Here is a 19,555-nt window from a genome sequence, read left to right as displayed (position 1 = left end):
CCCCTCCCCTGCATATGAAAAGACCCATTATACCAACAGAAGCAGTCTGAAGTCTGTATACATCAGTATAAAAACTTTGGGGCTTGGCTAGGAGTCTGAAAATCAGCACAATGTTATTTAAAAATAAGCAAAACTATACATTGTTAAAAAACACACCCAGATGGGCTATATAAATGGATCATCTACAAAACATGTAGGCAAAGAAAAATCTAGTGTATAATGTCCCTTTAAACCTGTGATGACTGCTTTCTAACAATAGAGTTCAGTGACACAATACTAACTTTTATTTGGAAGCATCTTTAATAGCCTGTACCCAGGAATATCTCTAACACTGACCGTTCCCTGTGACAGCAGACATGTTAAAATAAGTTAAAGCGCCTTATGGGAGTGTTTTGCAGATTGCAGGGGCATTACACAGAGTGCATTTGCTCCCCCTACTATAAAGTCACATCAGATTTGGTCCTAACAGGAAAACACCAGCTAGAAATAAAATTACCTGAAGAACAGATTTGAGAACAGCTAAATACTACTCACTAAAAGTCTATTGTTTTCTAATAAAAGTCTTGTTTCTGGACTGTAAAAGATTGTCCTACAAGATTAAAGGGAAGGGACAGTGTACTGTAAAACTGTTTTTCCTTAATTACTTTTATACCAACTGCAGAGTATAAAATGTATGAGATTTGTTTTTTTAAGGCTTTGCGTATATGAATTAGCTGATTTTGTGTTTTGAAGCCACAACCTAATAAAATGGGTTGAGCTTCTAGGTATAATCAGATCTCATTACTTTATCACACTGTGTACATATACATGTGTCTGTATCTTATATCTGTAGGTATAATCATATCTCATTACTTTATCACATTATGTACATATACATGTGTCTTTATCTTATATATGTAGGTATAATCAGATCTCATTACTTTATCACATTATGTACATATACCTGCTTCTTTATCTTATATCTGTAGGTATAATCAGATCTCATTACTTTATCACATTGTGTACATATACATGTGTCTGTATTTTATATCTGTAGGTATAATCAGATCTCATTACTGTATCACATTGTGTACATATACCTGTTTCTTTATCTTATATCTGTAGGTATAATCAGATCTCATTACTGTATCACACTGTGTACATATACCTGTGTCTTTATCTTATATCTGTAGGTATAATCAGATCTCATTACTATATCACATTGTGTACATATACATCTGTCTTTATCTTATATCTGTAGGTATAATCAGATCTCATTACTTTATCAAATTGTGTACATATACATGCTTCTTTATCTTATATATGTAGGTATAATCAGATCTCATTACTGTATCACGTTGTGTACATATACATGTATCTGTATCTTATATCTGTAGGTATAATCAGATCTCTTTACTGTATCACATTGTGTACATATACCTGTTTCTTTATCTTATATATGTAGGTATAATCAGATCTCATTACTGTATCACATTGTGTACATATACATGTGTCTGTATCTTATATCTGTAGTATAATCAGATCTCATTACTTTATCACATTGTGTACATATACCTGTGTCTTTATCTTATATCTGTAGGTATAATCAGATTTCATTACTTTATCACACTGTGTACATATACATGTGTCTGTATCTTATATCTGTAGGTATAATCAGATCTCATTACTTTATCAAATTGTGTACTTATACATGCTTCTTTATCTTATATCTGTAGGTATAATCAGATTTCATTACTATATCACATTGTGTACATATACATGTGTCTTTATCTTATATCTGTAGGTATAATCAGATCTCATTACTGTATCACATTATGTACATATACATGTGTCTTTATCTTATATCTGTAGGTATAATCAGATCTCATTACTTTATCACACTGTGTACATATACCTGCTTCTTTATCTTATATCTGTAGGTATAATCAGATCTCATTACTGTATCACATTGTGTACATATACCTGCTTCTGTATCTTATATCTGTAGGTATAATCAGATCTCATTACTGTATCACATTGTGTACATATACATGCTTCTTTATCTTATATCTGTAGGTATAATCAGATCTCATTACTGTATCACATTGTGTACATATACATGTGTCTTTATCTTATATCTGTAGGTATAATCAGATCTCATTACTTTATCACATTGTGTACATATACCTGCTTCTGTATCTTATATCTGTAGGTATAATCAGATCTCATTACTTTATCACACTGTGTACATATACATGTGTCTTTATCTTATATCTGTAGGTATAATCAGATCTCATTACTTTATCACATTGTGTACATATACATGTGTCTGTATCTTATATCTGTAGGTATGATCAGACCTCATTACTGTATCACATTGTGTACATATACATGTGTCTGTATCTTATATCTGTAGGTATAATCAGATCTCATTACTGTATCACATTGTGTACATATACATGTGTCTTTATCTTATATCTGTAGGTATAATCAGATCTCATTACTGTATCACATTATGTACATATACATGCTTCTGTATCTTATATCTGTAGGTATAATCAGATCTCAGTACTTTATCACATTGTGTACATATACCTGCTTCTTATCTTATATATGTAGGTATAATCAGATCTCATTACTTTATCACACTGTGTACATATACATGTGTCTGTATCTTATAGCTGTAGGTATAATCAGATCTCTTTACTGTATCACATTGTGTACATATACCTGTGTCTTTATCTTATATCTGTAGGTATAATCAGATCTCATTACTGTATCACATTGTGTACATATACCTGTGTCTTTATCTTATATCTGTAGGTATAATCAGATCTCATTACTTTATCACATTGTGTACATATACCTGCTTCTTTATCTTATATCTGTAGGTATAATCAGATCTCATTACTGTATCACATTGTGTACATATACCTGCTTCTTTATCTTATATCTGTAGGTATAATGAGATCTCATTACTGTATCACATTGTGTACATATACATGTGTCTGTATCTTATATCTGTAGGTATAATCAGATCTCATTACTGTATCACATTGTGTACATATACCTGATTCTTTATCTTATATCTGTAGGTATAATCAGATCTCATTACTATATCACACTGTGTACATATACATGTATCTGTATCTTATATCTGTAGGTATAATCAGATCTCATTACTATATCACATTGTGTACATATACATGTGTCTGTATCTTATATCTGTAGGTATAATCAGATCTCATTACTTTATCACACTGTGTACATATACATGTGTCTATCTTATAGCTGTAGGTATAATCAGATCTCATTACTTTATCAAATTGTGTACTTATACATGCTTCTTTATCTTATATCTGTAGGTATAATCAGATTTCATTACTATATCACATTGTGTACATATACATGTGTCTTTATCTTATATCTGTAGGTATAATCAGATCTCATTACTGTATCACATTGTGTACATATACATGCTTCTTTATCTTATATCTGTAGGTATAATCAGATCTCAGTACTTTATCACATTGTGTACATATACCTGCTTCTTATCTTATATATGTAGGTATAATCGGATCTCATTACTTTATCACATTTTGTACATATACATGTGTCTTTATCTTATATATGTAGGTATAATCAGATCTCATTACTTTATCACACTGTGTACATATACCTGCTTCTTTATCTTATATCTGTAGGTATAATCAGATCTCATTACTGTATCACATTGTGTACATATACCTGCTTCTTTATCTTATATCTGTAGGTATAATCAGATCTCATTACTGTATCACATTGTGTACATATACCTGCTTCTGTATCTTATATCTGTAGGTATAATCAGATCTCATTACTGTATCACATTGTGTACATATACATGCTTCTTTATCTTATATCTGTAGGTATAATCAGATCTCATTACTGTATCACATTGTGTACATATACATGTGTCTTTATCTTATATCTGTAGGTATAATCAGATCTCATTACTTTATCACACTGTGTACATATACCTGCTTCTTTATCTTATATCTGTAGGTATAATCAGATCTCATTACTGTATCACATTGTGTACATATACCTGCTTCTTTATCTTATATCTGTAGGTATAATCAGATCTCATTACTGTATCACATTGTGTACATATACCTGCTTCTGTATCTTATATCTGTAGGTATAATCAGATCTCATTACTGTATCACATTGTGTACATATACATGCTTCTTTATCTTATATCTGTAGGTATAATCAGATCTCATTACTGTATCACATTGTGTACATATACATGTGTCTTTATCTTATATCTGTAGGTATAATCAGATCTCATTACTTTATCACATTGTGTACATATACCTGCTTCTGTATCTTATATCTGTAGGTATAATCAGATCTCATTACTTTATCACACTGTGTACATATACATGTGTCTTTATCTTATATCTGTAGGTATAATCAGATCTCATTACTTTATCACATTGTGTACATATACATGTGTCTGTATCTTATATCTGTAGGTATGATCAGACCTCATTACTGTATCACATTGTGTACATATACATGTGTCTGTATCTTATATCTGTAGGTATAATCAGATCTCATTACTGTATCACATTGTGTACATATACATGTGTCTTTATCTTATATCTGTAGGTATAATCAGATCTCATTACTGTATCACATTATGTACATATACATGCTTCTGTATCTTATATCTGTAGGTATAATCAGATCTCAGTACTTTATCACATTGTGTACATATACCTGCTTCTTATCTTATATATGTAGGTATAATCAGATCTCATTACTTTATCACACTGTGTACATATACATGTGTCTGTATCTTATAGCTGTAGGTATAATCAGATCTCTTTACTGTATCACATTGTGTACATATACCTGTGTCTTTATCTTATATCTGTAGGTATAATCAGATCTCATTACTGTATCACATTGTGTACATATACCTGTGTCTTTATCTTATATCTGTAGGTATAATCAGATCTCATTACTTTATCACATTGTGTACATATACCTGCTTCTTTATCTTATATCTGTAGGTATAATCAGATCTCATTACTGTATCACATTGTGTACATATACCTGCTTCTTTATCTTATATCTGTAGGTATAATGAGATCTCATTACTGTATCACATTGTGTACATATACATGTGTCTGTATCTTATATCTGTAGGTATAATCAGATCTCATTACTGTATCACATTGTGTACATATACATGTGTCTTTATCTTATATCTGTAGGTATAATCAGATCTCATTACTGTATCACATTGTGTACATATACCTGCTTCTGTATCTTATATCTGTAGGTATAATCAGATCTCATTACTGTATCACATTGTGTACATATACATGCTTCTTTATCTTATATCTGTAGGTATAATCAGATCTCATTACTGTATCACATTGTGTACATATACATGTGTCTTTATCTTATATCTGTAGGTATAATCAGATCTCATTACTTTATCACACTGTGTACATATACCTGCTTCTTTATCTTATATCTGTAGGTATAATCAGATCTCATTACTGTATCACATTGTGTACATATACCTGCTTCTTTATCTTATATCTGTAGGTATAATCAGATCTCATTACTGTATCACATTGTGTACATATACCTGCTTCTGTATCTTATATCTGTAGGTATAATCAGATCTCATTACTGTATCACATTGTGTACATATACATGCTTCTTTATCTTATATCTGTAGGTATAATCAGATCTCATTACTGTATCACATTGTGTACATATACATGTGTCTTTATCTTATATCTGTAGGTATAATCAGATCTCATTACTTTATCACATTGTGTACATATACCTGCTTCTGTATCTTATATCTGTAGGTATAATCAGATCTCATTACTTTATCACACTGTGTACATATACATGTGTCTTTATCTTATATCTGTAGGTATAATCAGATCTCATTACTTTATCACATTGTGTACATATACATGTGTCTGTATCTTATATCTGTAGGTATGATCAGACCTCATTACTGTATCACATTGTGTACATATACATGTGTCTGTATCTTATATCTGTAGGTATAATCAGATCTCATTACTGTATCACATTGTGTACATATACATGTGTCTTTATCTTATATCTGTAGGTATAATCAGATCTCATTACTGTATCACATTATGTACATATACATGCTTCTGTATCTTATATCTGTAGGTATAATCAGATCTCAGTACTTTATCACATTGTGTACATATACCTGCTTCTTATCTTATATATGTAGGTATAATCAGATCTCATTACTTTATCACACTGTGTACATATACATGTGTCTGTATCTTATAGCTGTAGGTATAATCAGATCTCTTTACTGTATCACATTGTGTACATATACCTGTGTCTTTATCTTATATCTGTAGGTATAATCAGATCTCATTACTGTATCACATTGTGTACATATACCTGTGTCTTTATCTTATATCTGTAGGTATAATCAGATCTCATTACTTTATCACATTGTGTACATATACCTGCTTCTTTATCTTATATCTGTAGGTATAATCAGATCTCATTACTGTATCACATTGTGTACATATACCTGCTTCTTTATCTTATATCTGTAGGTATAATGAGATCTCATTACTGTATCACATTGTGTACATATACATGTGTCTGTATCTTATATCTGTAGGTATAATCAGATCTCATTACTGTATCACATTGTGTACATATACATGTGTCTTTATCTTATATCTGTAGGTATAATCAGATCTCATTACTGTATCACACTGTGTACATATACATGTGTCTGTATCTTATATCTGTAGTATAATCAGATCTCATTACTTTATCACATTGTGTACATATACATGTGTCTGTATCTTATATCTGTAGGTATAATCAGCTCTCATTACTGTATCACACTGTGTACATATACATGTGTCTTTATCTTATATCTGTAGGTATAATCAGATCTCATTACTGTATCACATTGTGTACATATACATGTGTCTGTATATTATATCTGTAGGTATAATCAGATCTCATTACTTTATCACATTGTGTACATATACATGTGTCTTTATCTTATATCTGTAGGTATAATCAGATCTCATTACTGTATCACATTGTGTACATATACCCGCTTCTGTATCTTATATCTGTAGGTATAATCAGATCTCATTACTTTATCACACTGTGTACATATACATGTGTCTTTATCTTATATCTGTAGGTATAATCAGATCTCATTACTTTATCACATTGTGTACATATACATGTGTCTTTATCTTATATCTGTAGGTATAATCAGATCTCATTACTTTATCACATTGTGTACATATACATGTGTCTGTATCTTATATCTGTAGGTATAATCAGATCTCATTACTGTATCACATTGTGTACATATACATGTGTCTGTATCTTATATCTGTAGGTATAATCAGATCTCATTACTTTATCACACTGTGTACATATACATGTGTCTTTATCTTATATCTGTAGGTATAATCAGATCTCATTACTTTATCACATTGTGTACATATACATGTGTCTTTATCTTATATCTGTAGGTATAATCAGATCTCATTACTTTATCACATTGTGTACATATACATGTGTCTTTATCTTATATCTGTAGGTATAATCAGATCTCATTACTTTATCACATTGTGTACATATACATGTGTCTTTATCTTATATCTGTAGGTATAATCAGATCTCATTACTTTATCACATTGTGTACATATACATGCTTCCTTATCTTATATCTGTCTATAAACCAATCACCAATACTTGTAGAGAACAATAGCAAATTAACATTTTATTACCTTATCTCTTCTATACCCCACTGGGAGTGTACATTTTTCTGCTGATTGTGTTTACACAGCTTATCTATAGCTTGGTCCTAAGGCCAAAAACTTTCAGAATAGGTGGGGATACCACAGTCTAAATCAACTATTTCAAATGCCAATATAAGGGTAAAGGAAATACTTGTAAACAATTTAATACACTCCAGCAGTTAAAGTGGATCATTAGGAACAAAATTTTTGAGTAAACTGTCTCTTTAATGCAGATATTATTTTCAGAAAAATCAGGACACAAAATCAAGACACAAACGCAGTGATTATTAGCAGGTAATAGGATGTACATTGTGTATAGGATTAAAGGATGTGGCTAATAAGTATAATTAGTCACTTATTTTGCTTCGTATTGCTCTCTTGTCCTTTGCTTCCTTCCCACTGTGTTCTTTGCTGAAGAAATACCTAGGTAGACATCCAGAGCACTACATGGCTGGAAATACATTTTTTGCAAAACTGCAGCCATATAGTGCTCCAGACACGTGCACGCTCCCTAGCTTACGTCCCTGCATTTTACAAAAAATACCAAGAGGACAAAGAACATTTGATAATAGAAGTAAATTAGAAAATTAAAATTGCATGCTGTGTCCGGATCATGATTTTTGGGTTTCATGTCCCTTTAAAGAACCTCCATAGTAATGAATATTATGCGATTTGATAGATGATTGGGTAGGAAAAAAGGAGACCTAAATATCTTGGCTCTATCCCGCAGCATTTACCAACAAAGACAGAGCGCTCAACAGAAAGCCGGACACAAACTCAAAGCCTGGAAACCCAACTTTCCAGGAAGTATAAACCTCCTCATCTTCCTTCTACATAAAGTATCATCATTTTTATAGTAATTATAATAAAAAGTAATGAAAGGAAGAAAAGCATAATGAGTGCTACTAGGTCACGGAAATGTTCACAAGAGAGCACTGCCCATTGTAACAGGCAGATAGTATATTGGAGGGCTTCAGTCTCCATACATGTTTGTTAAAGGCCTAACCCTGATCAGTGTAAATAAAGATTCCATTATAAACTTTGGAAATTGGAGTAGAGCTCAGATTCTTATTACTGAGACAAAGCCCTTTGTATCGCTATGAGAAGCATTTATACACAAATTTGTTATGCACGTGATTCCCATGACAGCTTTTATTTTAGTGAAGCATTTCTATAATTCTACAAGGTGACCTTTCTGATCACAACCAAGACCCAAGTATCTGAAATCAATGCTGCTCCGATTTCTTCACTTGTTTTGTTTTTTTATCCTCTGAATCGGTCTCTCCTTTGGTTGTCTTTATACAAATGATCTCACTTTATGTTTAATAATTGCCATAACAGCAGCAGATAAACAATCCAATCAAAACCGGAAACTGAGCTGATCTCTTTTGCATGCACTTTTGAGACTTCTGATTTTAGAGAGAATTCTATAGGTTTTAATTAATTGGCCTCTGTCAGTTAAAGGGACACTGAACCCAACTTTCTAATTTACTCCTATTATCAATTTTTCTTCGTTCTCTTGTTATCTTTGTTTGAAAAAGAAGGCATCTAAGCTTCTTTTTTGGTTTAGTACTCTGGATAGCACTTTTTTATTGGTGGATGAATTTATCCACCAATTAGCAAGAACAACCCAGGTTGTTCATCAAAAATGGGCCGGCATCTAAACTTACATTTCAAATAAAGATACCAAGAGAATGAAAAAAAATTGAAAATAGGAGTAAATTAGAAAGTTGCTTAAATTGCATGCTCTATCTGAATCACAAAAGAAAAAATTTGGGTTCAGTGTCCCTTTAATCAATGTGGAAACTTGTACCGGATTTACAAACCTGTCATTCTTAAGAGTAGGCAAATTAGTCACTTCCTAACTTTCAAACTACGATTATAGGTGATGCCACCACTAATCTGCACCCAATATTGCCTGCAAGCCTATAAAGTTACCTGCAGTCTTTATATTCCCCAGAACAAATTCTGATTGGATGCACCAAGCAGACACAAGCACAGAACATAGAATGCCAGATGATAGGTGGAGAACTGCATATTGTTTACCATTTAACCAGCAAGGAAGGTGCCTCACAGAGAAAGGGTTAACCTCATGCAGTTACCTTTATTGCCTAATGAGATAACGTCTGGCGGAACTGTGGTTATCCGATTGCTTCCTCGAACATCATTATTATTATGTTGCATAAGGAAGTCACACAATGGATAAATAAAAAGAGATGTAAACTTGGATGAGCGTCTGGGTGAACAAGATGATAGCGGCATATGTAAATATCCAATGACCACAAACAGTCAACAATTGTGTAGGTCCCATAAAGCGAAAGAGATGGGCGGAAAAGGGAGAAAGAAACAAGTAGGGATCAATATTTGCTACTCACTATGTATATTTACAGTAGCACAGAAACCAAATAAAGAAGCAAAGTGTATGAAAACAAATGAAACGCACATACCTGCAATTCTGCTGCCTTCAGATGGACTTTGTGCAAAAGCTTTAAAGAACTAGAAAAACAGAAGGGCAAAAATCGCTTGTTATACAGATCATTAACGTCCTATATGTTGTGTGTTTTTAATCAAATGTTATAGTATAATACACGGTACATAAACTACTAAATGTTTAACTTGATACCATCAAATACTGTTAATTGCAGAACTTTTGTGGTCACGATCCAGTTTGAGTTAAAGTGAATCCACCTTGGAAAAGCTAATTGATTTTGTATGTGTCCCTCATTTCAAGTCCATCACTGGACAAAACAGTTTTTTGGGGCATTTTTTGGAACATAAAAAAGGTTTAAATAAAAACGTAGACTCTATTTTCGATAAAGGATTTGGGCAAGTGACCTGAAGGTGCCGGGTATGAGGTGTGTGCTAATACATGGCACAAAAGGACAGCACTAGAAAATGGGTCCAAACTAGAGTATGATGTGAGACCAGCTGTAAACTAGCGGTTTGTAATAATGCAGTACAAATATGCAGGTGCCATACATTTGGTCAGGGGTCTGATAACTGGTCTGTGGTATCTGTACTACATAAAGAGTTTTGTTTTTTATATCTGCTAAAATATACTCAGCCTGAAATCAGTCCTCATGCATAATTAACTGTATAATTTAACCCAATTAGCACTTTTTTTCCTTGTGTTATACACTTTTTTCCCTCATACATGTGTGCATAATGCAAGCAAAAGAAGGTTTTTTTATTGTTTTATCTGCTAACTCAGTTGCTATTTGCTAATTAGCAAATAAAACGATTAGAACTATGTATCTATTTAAATTAATTTAACACAGGCACTGAAGGGTTAAAAGCAAGAGATCAATCAAATAAACCCTTCTCACTTCATCTGCAGTTGTCAAGAGAGGACAAACCAAAATTGAAGGGACATTAAACACTAAATAAATGCTAGATTGTTGCAATCTTGCATTTTAACCAATTAGTGCTGGTCTTTGTGAACCCATTATCATTCTCCATGGGAATGAGCACAATGTTATCTACATAGCACACACAAACTAGCACTGTCTTGCTGTAGTGCAAGATTATAAAAAGCTAAAAAACAAACAAAAGAAACACTGAGATACGGGTGTGACCTACAGGGTCTTAGAAACAGACAAACTTAGAGGTTATAAAGTATATTAATATAACAATGTTGGTTATGCAAAGCTGGGGAATGGGTAGTACAGGCGTTATCTATCTTTTTAAACAAATACAAAGAAATCAATTGACTGTCCCTTTAAGGGCAGTTAAAATGGGTCACTGGAGCAACCAATGACTTTGTGGAATATATCAGCACTAAGACTTAAATCTGCACTTTCACGTCACGATTTTCAGAATTAAAGTGAAGGTAAAGTTACCTTGATGTCGATCTAGAATATCATTCTTTGACATCAGTATGACTTTCATTCATCACTTTTTTTCAATTTGATTGTAAATAAAGTTATTGCCGTTTTCAATCACTTATTGAAGGTCCGCAAAATTCAACCCGTTATTTTTTTTTTTTCTGTCTCTGTCACGTTTTTTTATTAGCCTGGCCGTTAGGCGGCCGTCACTCCACGTCGTTCGCGTCCTAGATGATCTGCGCATGCGCTGTAATTTTTTTTGTTTATGTCGGAACCTGCGCTCCCGTTTTGCACATGCATATTTATATTATGCCTTCTTGACAGAGGATTTGCCTATTAGCGCATGGGCAGTAGGTAGTGAAATCGCCAATTTGCACAGGCGCAGTTAAATGGAGCCTTGTGAACGCGCTTTTGTAAGACATATAGAGTGGGTGGGACCGCTCTATACGTCACAGACCAGAAAAGAAGGAAATAGGGGTTGGGAGGAGTCAAAATAGAAACGGTAAGGAATTATAAATATGTTTTATTTGCTAAATATAAAAGAAACAGAGATAAAAACTTAGCGATTAGATTATGGAAATATTAACATATTCATTAATGTGTTTAAAATGTTCAAATTTTACCTTCACTTTAAACTGAATGTATATTGCAAAGTTTTGTACTACATACAATTAGTCACTTTATAACATAATGTAAAAGTATTAAATGCTTGTTTAAGAGTGGGTTTATGGGTATTTGGGGAAAATGTAGGTTTAAAAGAATATAGAGGAGAACAAAAAGGCCTTGCTCCTACATTTTTGGGCTGGCTCCCACATTTTTGGGCTGCCTACTAGATTTTGGACAGATTTATGAAACCCAGGAAACAGATGTGACTTAATAAAATATACTTATGGGGCGCTGTCTGCGTAATAATAATGGGAATAGCCAGTGTGGGTGAAATGTAATTTAGGGCTACTGAAGTCTGTCTTTGGCTATAGCTCCAGATTGCTTTGGAATCTAGCAACACTCCAGATACAAATTTTTTTTGTGTTTGCAAATATGAATAAGCAGCAACAATTAGCCAAGAAAAAAAGGGAACAATAACCAAACTAACTATTTAATATTCCGTTTACCTTTAGGGTGGGATATCCGGTTATTCCAAAGTCTGTACAGCCTTCCATGTTTGACTGTTCCGCACAGTCTAATACAGCCAAATACACTGCAGGTCTCCAATCTAAAAAACATACCAGAATAATAAGCCTGAATGAGTTAAAGAACCACTACAAAACAGTAGAATTGAATAACTGAGAAATGCTCCCCCTGTATCATGTGACAGTCATCAGCCAATCATAAAATGCTTATACGTATATGCTGTGCACTGGAGCCTCAGAAAGTGTGCATAGAAAAATAATGAGCGTGTTTTGATACTGGAAGTGTATTGGAAATTTTTTTTAAATTGTGTGTTTTTTTCTGAATCATTGACTGTAGTAGCCCTTTAAAATACCCTGTCATTTGACTGAGGTCAGTTTAGCACATGATAATTATCACGTCTTCGAAATCAAAATATGCCTCATGGGAAATTCACTTTCTGTGTAATATAAACCAAAGTAAATTTCAGAAGCTTGGAAGTAAATGATTAAATAACAAAGGTGTATATGTTTGCAATGATACAGGGTATAGTCATAGTTTTAGGTTTAAATCGATTTCCACACTATAATAGTAGTGACTAAATACCCTCAGTGAAAACTGAAAATAGTCAGAACTTAAACCTGTCTTGTTGACTTCAGCTATTATGGCTTAGCTACATACAGACACATAACACTCAATAAATTGTTTATAGGAATAATAATATAATAATAAAATTCTATCATGCATTAAAAGTATAATTGCATCATCAACAAATACATACTAAAAACACTAAGCATACATTTTTCTGGCAAATGACAAAGTTAATTCCATTTTCCTCCCCTGCATCATGTGACAGCTATAAGCCAATCACAAAATACATATAACGTATATACTGTGAACTTCACATTCTTGATAGGAGCTGATGCCTCAAATTGTACATATAAAAAACTGTGCACATTGTAATAATGGATGTAAACTGGATCCTATCTGAATCGTCAAAGGTTAATTTTGACTTTCTGTTTAAAGCATTTCCTTGTTAAACAAATGTTTGTGTTATGTAATTAAACCCCCGGTTACAACTCAGACGTTCGTCACACTCCCATGTAATTACTGAGCAGGACTGCTACCTGTGTAAGACGATCCTGGCTTCCTCACTGGCAGAACCACCATAGAGCACGAAGCACCAGTTTTAACTTATGCAGGGTTTAGCACGGTATGCGCCAAATCAGCAAGAATTGAGTTTACATAATAATAAAAATAAGGAATTAAAGTAGTAACAGTGAGTTCCAGATACAGCCCAAGGAAATTAATGGGACTTATAGGCTTAAAATTTTGAAGGGACATGAAAGTAAAAAATCAAGTCGAATCAACTTTCCAATTTACGTCTATTATCTGATTTGCTTTGCTCTCTTGGTATCCTTTGTTGAAAAGAATACCTAGGTAGGCTCAGGAAGAAGCAATGTACTACTGGAAGCTAACTGCTTATTGGTGATTACACATATATGCATTTTGTCTTAGGCTCACTAGATGTGTTCAGCTAGCTCCCATTAAGCCAGTGCTGTTCCTTCAATCAAGGATACCAAGAGAAAGAAGTAAATTTGCTAATACAAGTAAATTAGAAAGTTCTTCAAAATGGTATGCTCTATCTGAGTCATGAAAGAAACATTTTGGGTTTCATGTCCCTTTAAGCAATACTAGTCGAGAGGTTTATGTTTTTGGCAAATTGAAAAAAAAAATCCCCATTCCCCAAAATATCAACACAATTGCCTATATTTTTAATTTATAAAAACTGCAATGGATTAAACTGGATTTTAACAGAGGCTCACAGACAAGTTGTTTTGTTTTTTGGCTGAAGAACCAAAGAGCATTTTTATATTCTACTCAGACCTGCATGGATATTTCAAACAGCCTAAGAATGCACTATTTAGCTTCCTAGCCAAGCAGTGTGTCCTAGATCACAATGTGCCCTAAAGGTAATAACAATGGAATTTCTTTGAATGCTATAGTCTAATGCATTTGAGTTGCCGTCTTAAAGATAAAGAGTTCCCCTAACCAAGCAGCTGACTTCCTTGATATTAAAGTCAGCGTTTTATCCGAGCACCAGAAATGATTCACTGCATTGCAAACAATCGGCTTACAAAAAACACGTTTTAAAAGCATTTAAACGTGTTACTGTTAAACAAAAATAGGCTTGGTTTGTTTTTTATTTCTGGGACACATCCCTTAAAAGCCATTTTAAAGTGAATGTAAATTTTTATGCTAAAGTGCCTGGTTTTGAAAAATTTTATTAAAAACAGGGGCACTTTAATTCATCAAAATTTACACTCGTGAAAAAATACTTACCTGGTTGTCGCAAGCCATTTCTGACATCAGAAATGATGGATCGGTCATCCTCCAATCATGGCTTCCATCCATCCCGGGGGAATCAGTGTCTGATTCAACTCCGTGTTTGGAGGAAGCCGGATTCCTCATTTTAGACCCAGGAAGAGGCTTTGCGATGGGCGGTGGAAGCTGCTGCGGCTGTCAAGTTTAAAAGGTAAGTATTTTTTCACAACACGAGTGAAATGTAAATTTTGATGAATTAAAGTGTCCCTGTTTTTAATCGAATTTTTAAAAACCGGGCACTTTAGCATCAAAATTTACATTCACTTTAAGTGTTGTAAGTATTACTGTTCTACTAGAGACACATATAAATGAGCTCCTGTGCCTATCAGCCAATCACTGGTTAGCATGTAGTGTTAGGGCTCTGCATTACACAGAATGCACTTCAGCCTCTTGGGGGTGGAAACACTGTAATTTTACAGGAAAAGCAGACAAAACAAATAATGAAATTGCATTGCAAAGGTTCAAGAATAGATAACTAAACTGTTTTATGGGGAATAAAATGAAGTTTACTATCCCTTTAAGATGTTCCTATCTGCATTCTGTAAGCAATTAGCAGATCATGCAGGATTTGCAGCAGCATCTCAAAGGGCAAAAAACATAAAGGGGCGTCTCATGTGTAGATCAACTTGAAACAGATCCAAGCAATGGTGATAGTATAGCCAATTGGGTACTCACATGCATGTAAAGCACCCTGATGTGCTAGCAGTAGCAAACTGATAACGCTGGGTGTATTAGCTCACCCTCTTCTGGTTCCAGGAACAGGCAAATAGGGATGCTGGATACACAGGAACACAAAGGACAAATAAATGTGCTATCACTCGGCTTACGTTAAAAAACAGTTTATTTAAAAACAAGTTAAAACAATAAGCATTTAGTGAAAAGGGGGCATTTGTGATGATACCGCTATCATGCCCCGCCCACAATGGGCTGTTCACAATTACAATGGCATTTTTAGCATTTAAAAGGGCTCCATTATTTCTTGGTGCTATATGCCTGATGAAACGGCTACTTACTAAGCCGAGAAACGCGTTGCATGATAGCGGTGTCATCACAAATGCCCCCTTTTCACTGAATGCTTATTGTTTTTAACTTGAAACTTTTTAATAAATGTGTTTTTAACGTAAGCCAAGTGATAGCACTTTTATTTGTCCTTTGTGGAGCTCCATTTTGGTTCCTGTGTATCCTGCATCCCTATTTGCCTGTTCCTAGAACCAGGAGAGGGTGAGCTGATACGCCCAGAGTTATCAGTTTGCTACTGTTGGCACATCAGGGTGCTATACATGAATGTGAGTACCCAATTGGCTATACTATCACCATTGCTTGGATCTGTTTCTGGTTGATCTACACATGAGGCGCCCCTCTATGTTTTTTGCCTTTTAGTATCTTCTGGAGATTCCTGTGAGGAGGAGAGGGGATTTATAGGACTGCACTGCTACTGCATGACATCTCACAACATTGGGGACTATAGTAACATATTTTACTCACTTGTATCACTATATTAGTATTTACTGCACTCTTGTATAGCACCCTCTCTGCTTTTCTTGTATAAGCATCTCAAAGGGAAAGCAAATGTAGCTGCATATAGTCCAGGGCAAGCGTGGATACGCAGATATGTGGTTTTTCAATTCCAATACCGAGCACCTAATAAAAGGCTAGATTTCAGGACCATGTTAGACGAGGACAGGTCAGTTATTCTAAATCATTAAGCAGCTGACTAAATAATGTGCTGTAAATTAGACATCCTGAAAATCTAGTGTGGTATTGAGTCCTGCAGACTTGAAAGGGGACTTGGTTATAATAATAATAATTGCAAATAAATACCACAAGGGGGAGCGCTCAACCACATAAAACATAACATTAAAAAAAGTATATTCAAAAATATTACAATGATAAAAATAAAAACGTAAATAAATATATATGCACTGCTGGAAAATATAATGTTGCAATAATATCAGTTCAAAGCTGTAGAACTTATGGTATAAAATTGCTCAGACTACTTCATATCAAATCCATTTGCAAATTGCAATAAGGAAAATGAAGAGAAGAAAAAGGACGCCGCATAGCGTACAACTGCAACTGAAGATTAAATATTGCATACAAGTAGACAGCTCATGTTTGTAATAGGTACTAAACCTTTAGTGCAAATACGCAGGCTTCACAGCAAACCAGCAGACAAACTCTGTTGGACACTCACCAGGATTGATAGAAAGATCTGTATGCAGAATCTGAAATAATTGTGAATTTTATGCAACACATTATTATATCCACCCACCTAATTATCCACTGGTGTCTTTATTGCCTTAATGGGATATGAAACCCAAACATTTTCCTTTTTGTTACTCAGACTGAGCATACAATTTAAAAAAAATATCCAAAATGTACTTCTTTACAAATTTGCTTTGTTCCCATGGTATTCTTTGTTGAAGAGATACATAAGAGCACTACATGGTAGGAAATAGCACAGTCATCGAGTGCACTTGCAAACAGATAACATTCTGGCAAAACTGCTCCAAACACGTGCACGCTCCTGAATTTATGTCCTTACTTTTTAACAAAAACCAAGAGAACGAAGCAAATTACAGAACAGAAGTAAATTAGTCAGTTAAAACTGCATGCTCTGTCTGAATCATGAAATAAATTATTTGGGTATTATGTCCCTTTAACAATGTGTTTCACATATTTGCCTTCCTTAAAATAAAATACTCTAAAAAAACTGAGTTCTATTTATTGTGCACTTTTAAGTACTTTTCATTAGGTATAAACTAAAAAAACTTGCTTTTTGCCAACATGACCTATAGACCAACAGCAGCTATACATACTGTATCTTCTCCCACATTGTCTAGCAGAAAAAAACAATCACAACCCACACAAAGCTCTCCCACTGAGGCCACCAGAAAGCTTCCAGGTGCCAATACAAGTGACATTCATCACATAAGAGACTGCCCAGCTTTGCTTGGGGTATTTCTATAACACAGATACATTACACTACTCACAATAGGTGTATCCTGTATCAACCAACCGGGCACAATGTTTCTCATTAAAAAAATGGAATTCACAAAAGAGTTCAACCACTAGGTACAAGTATAATATGTCAGAGGATACATTTGTATTGCCCACAAAATGTCTCTATGACAGCATGAGAACCTGGACTAAGTCCTGGAACGGTAACCGCTCCTGCGCCTATTTGCTTTAACATGATGTACAATACTGAATAGGAATTGTGGGATGAAGGATATGGACGGCAAATATTTTCTATTGTGCTTATGAAAGAACAGCAAATAAAACATACAAAATGGTTAATAAAAAGCTATTTAAAGGGATAGTAAACATCAAAAATTGTTATTGTTTAAAAAGATAGATAATCCCTTTATTACCCATTCCCCAGTTCTGCATAACCAATACAGTTATATGAATACACTTTTAACCTCTGTGATTACCTTGTATCTAAGCTTCTGCTGACTGCCTCCTTATCTCAGACTTGCATTTTAGCCAATCAGGGCCGACTCTAAAAAAACTCCACGTTAGTGAGCACAATGTTATTTATATGAAACACATGAACTAACAACCTCTAGCTTTGAAAAACTGTCAAATGCATTCAAATAAGGGGCGGCCTTCAAGGGCTTAGAAATTAGCAAATGAGCCTACGTTTAGCTTTCCACTAAGAATACCAACAAAGCAAATTTGATGATAAAAGTAAATTAGAAAGTTGTTTAAAATTACATGCTCTATCTGAATCGTAAAAGTTTAATTTGGACTTTACTATCCCTTTAAAGAGACACTGAACTCAATTTTTTTTCTTTCATGATTCATATAGAGCAGCAATTTTAAGCAACTTTCTAATTTACAACTATTATCTTGCTATCTCTCCCTATCTTTAGTTGAAAAGCAAGAATGTAAGTTTAGAAGCCGGCCGATTTTTGATTCACAACCTGGGTTGTCCTTGCTGATTTGATAGCACCAGTAAACAAGTGCTGCCCAGGGTACTGAACCAAAAATTGGCTGGTTTCTTAGAAAAATTGATAATAGGAGTAAATTAGAAAGTTGCTTAAAATTGCATGCTCTATCTGAATCACAGAAAACATTTGGGTTTAGTGTCCCTTTAAATTTACACTGAAACTAGTAAGAAAACAGGTGGGGATTTAGAAAAGCTGGGTGGGGCCAAAAATTCTATAGGTGAACTGAAAGGCTGAGTCAGTGTGCAGTGCAAATGGCAGAGGGCACAGCTGAGCATTTCAGGGTGAGATCCACAAAGTTAAATTTATAGGAAAGGGAATGACTGCAGGAAAGGACTGATATGGTTGCACCCCCACTAATAAAAGCCCATCCACATCAAAAGCTGAGCCAATTAGGTGCAACATATGCATGTAGCCGCCATTCACCACCCAGGTACCACTCAGAAGCTACAATTTGTTG

General features: G+C 34.1%; 1 protein-coding gene across 1 annotated transcript in view; it reads right to left on the bottom strand.

Moving 5' to 3' along the window:
• Positions 1–19,555, bottom strand: part of QSOX1 (quiescin sulfhydryl oxidase 1) — a 108,876-nt gene that overhangs the window by 54,420 nt on the left and 34,901 nt on the right. Inside the window, exons 2-3 of the mRNA XM_053693942.1 lie at positions 12,763–12,863; positions 10,274–10,322 (exon numbers count right to left, since the gene is read on the bottom strand). Of these exons, the coding sequence (XP_053549917.1) occupies positions 10,274–10,322; positions 12,763–12,863 (150 nt within the window). The remainder of the gene's footprint in view (positions 1–10,273; positions 10,323–12,762; positions 12,864–19,555) is intronic.

The sequence above is a fragment of the Bombina bombina genome, chromosome 10 (genome assembly GCF_027579735.1).
Source record: "Bombina bombina isolate aBomBom1 chromosome 10, aBomBom1.pri, whole genome shotgun sequence".
NCBI classification, from domain to species: Eukaryota; Metazoa; Chordata; class Amphibia; order Anura; family Bombinatoridae; genus Bombina; species Bombina bombina.
This window is presented reverse-complemented; position numbering and strand designations above follow the sequence as displayed.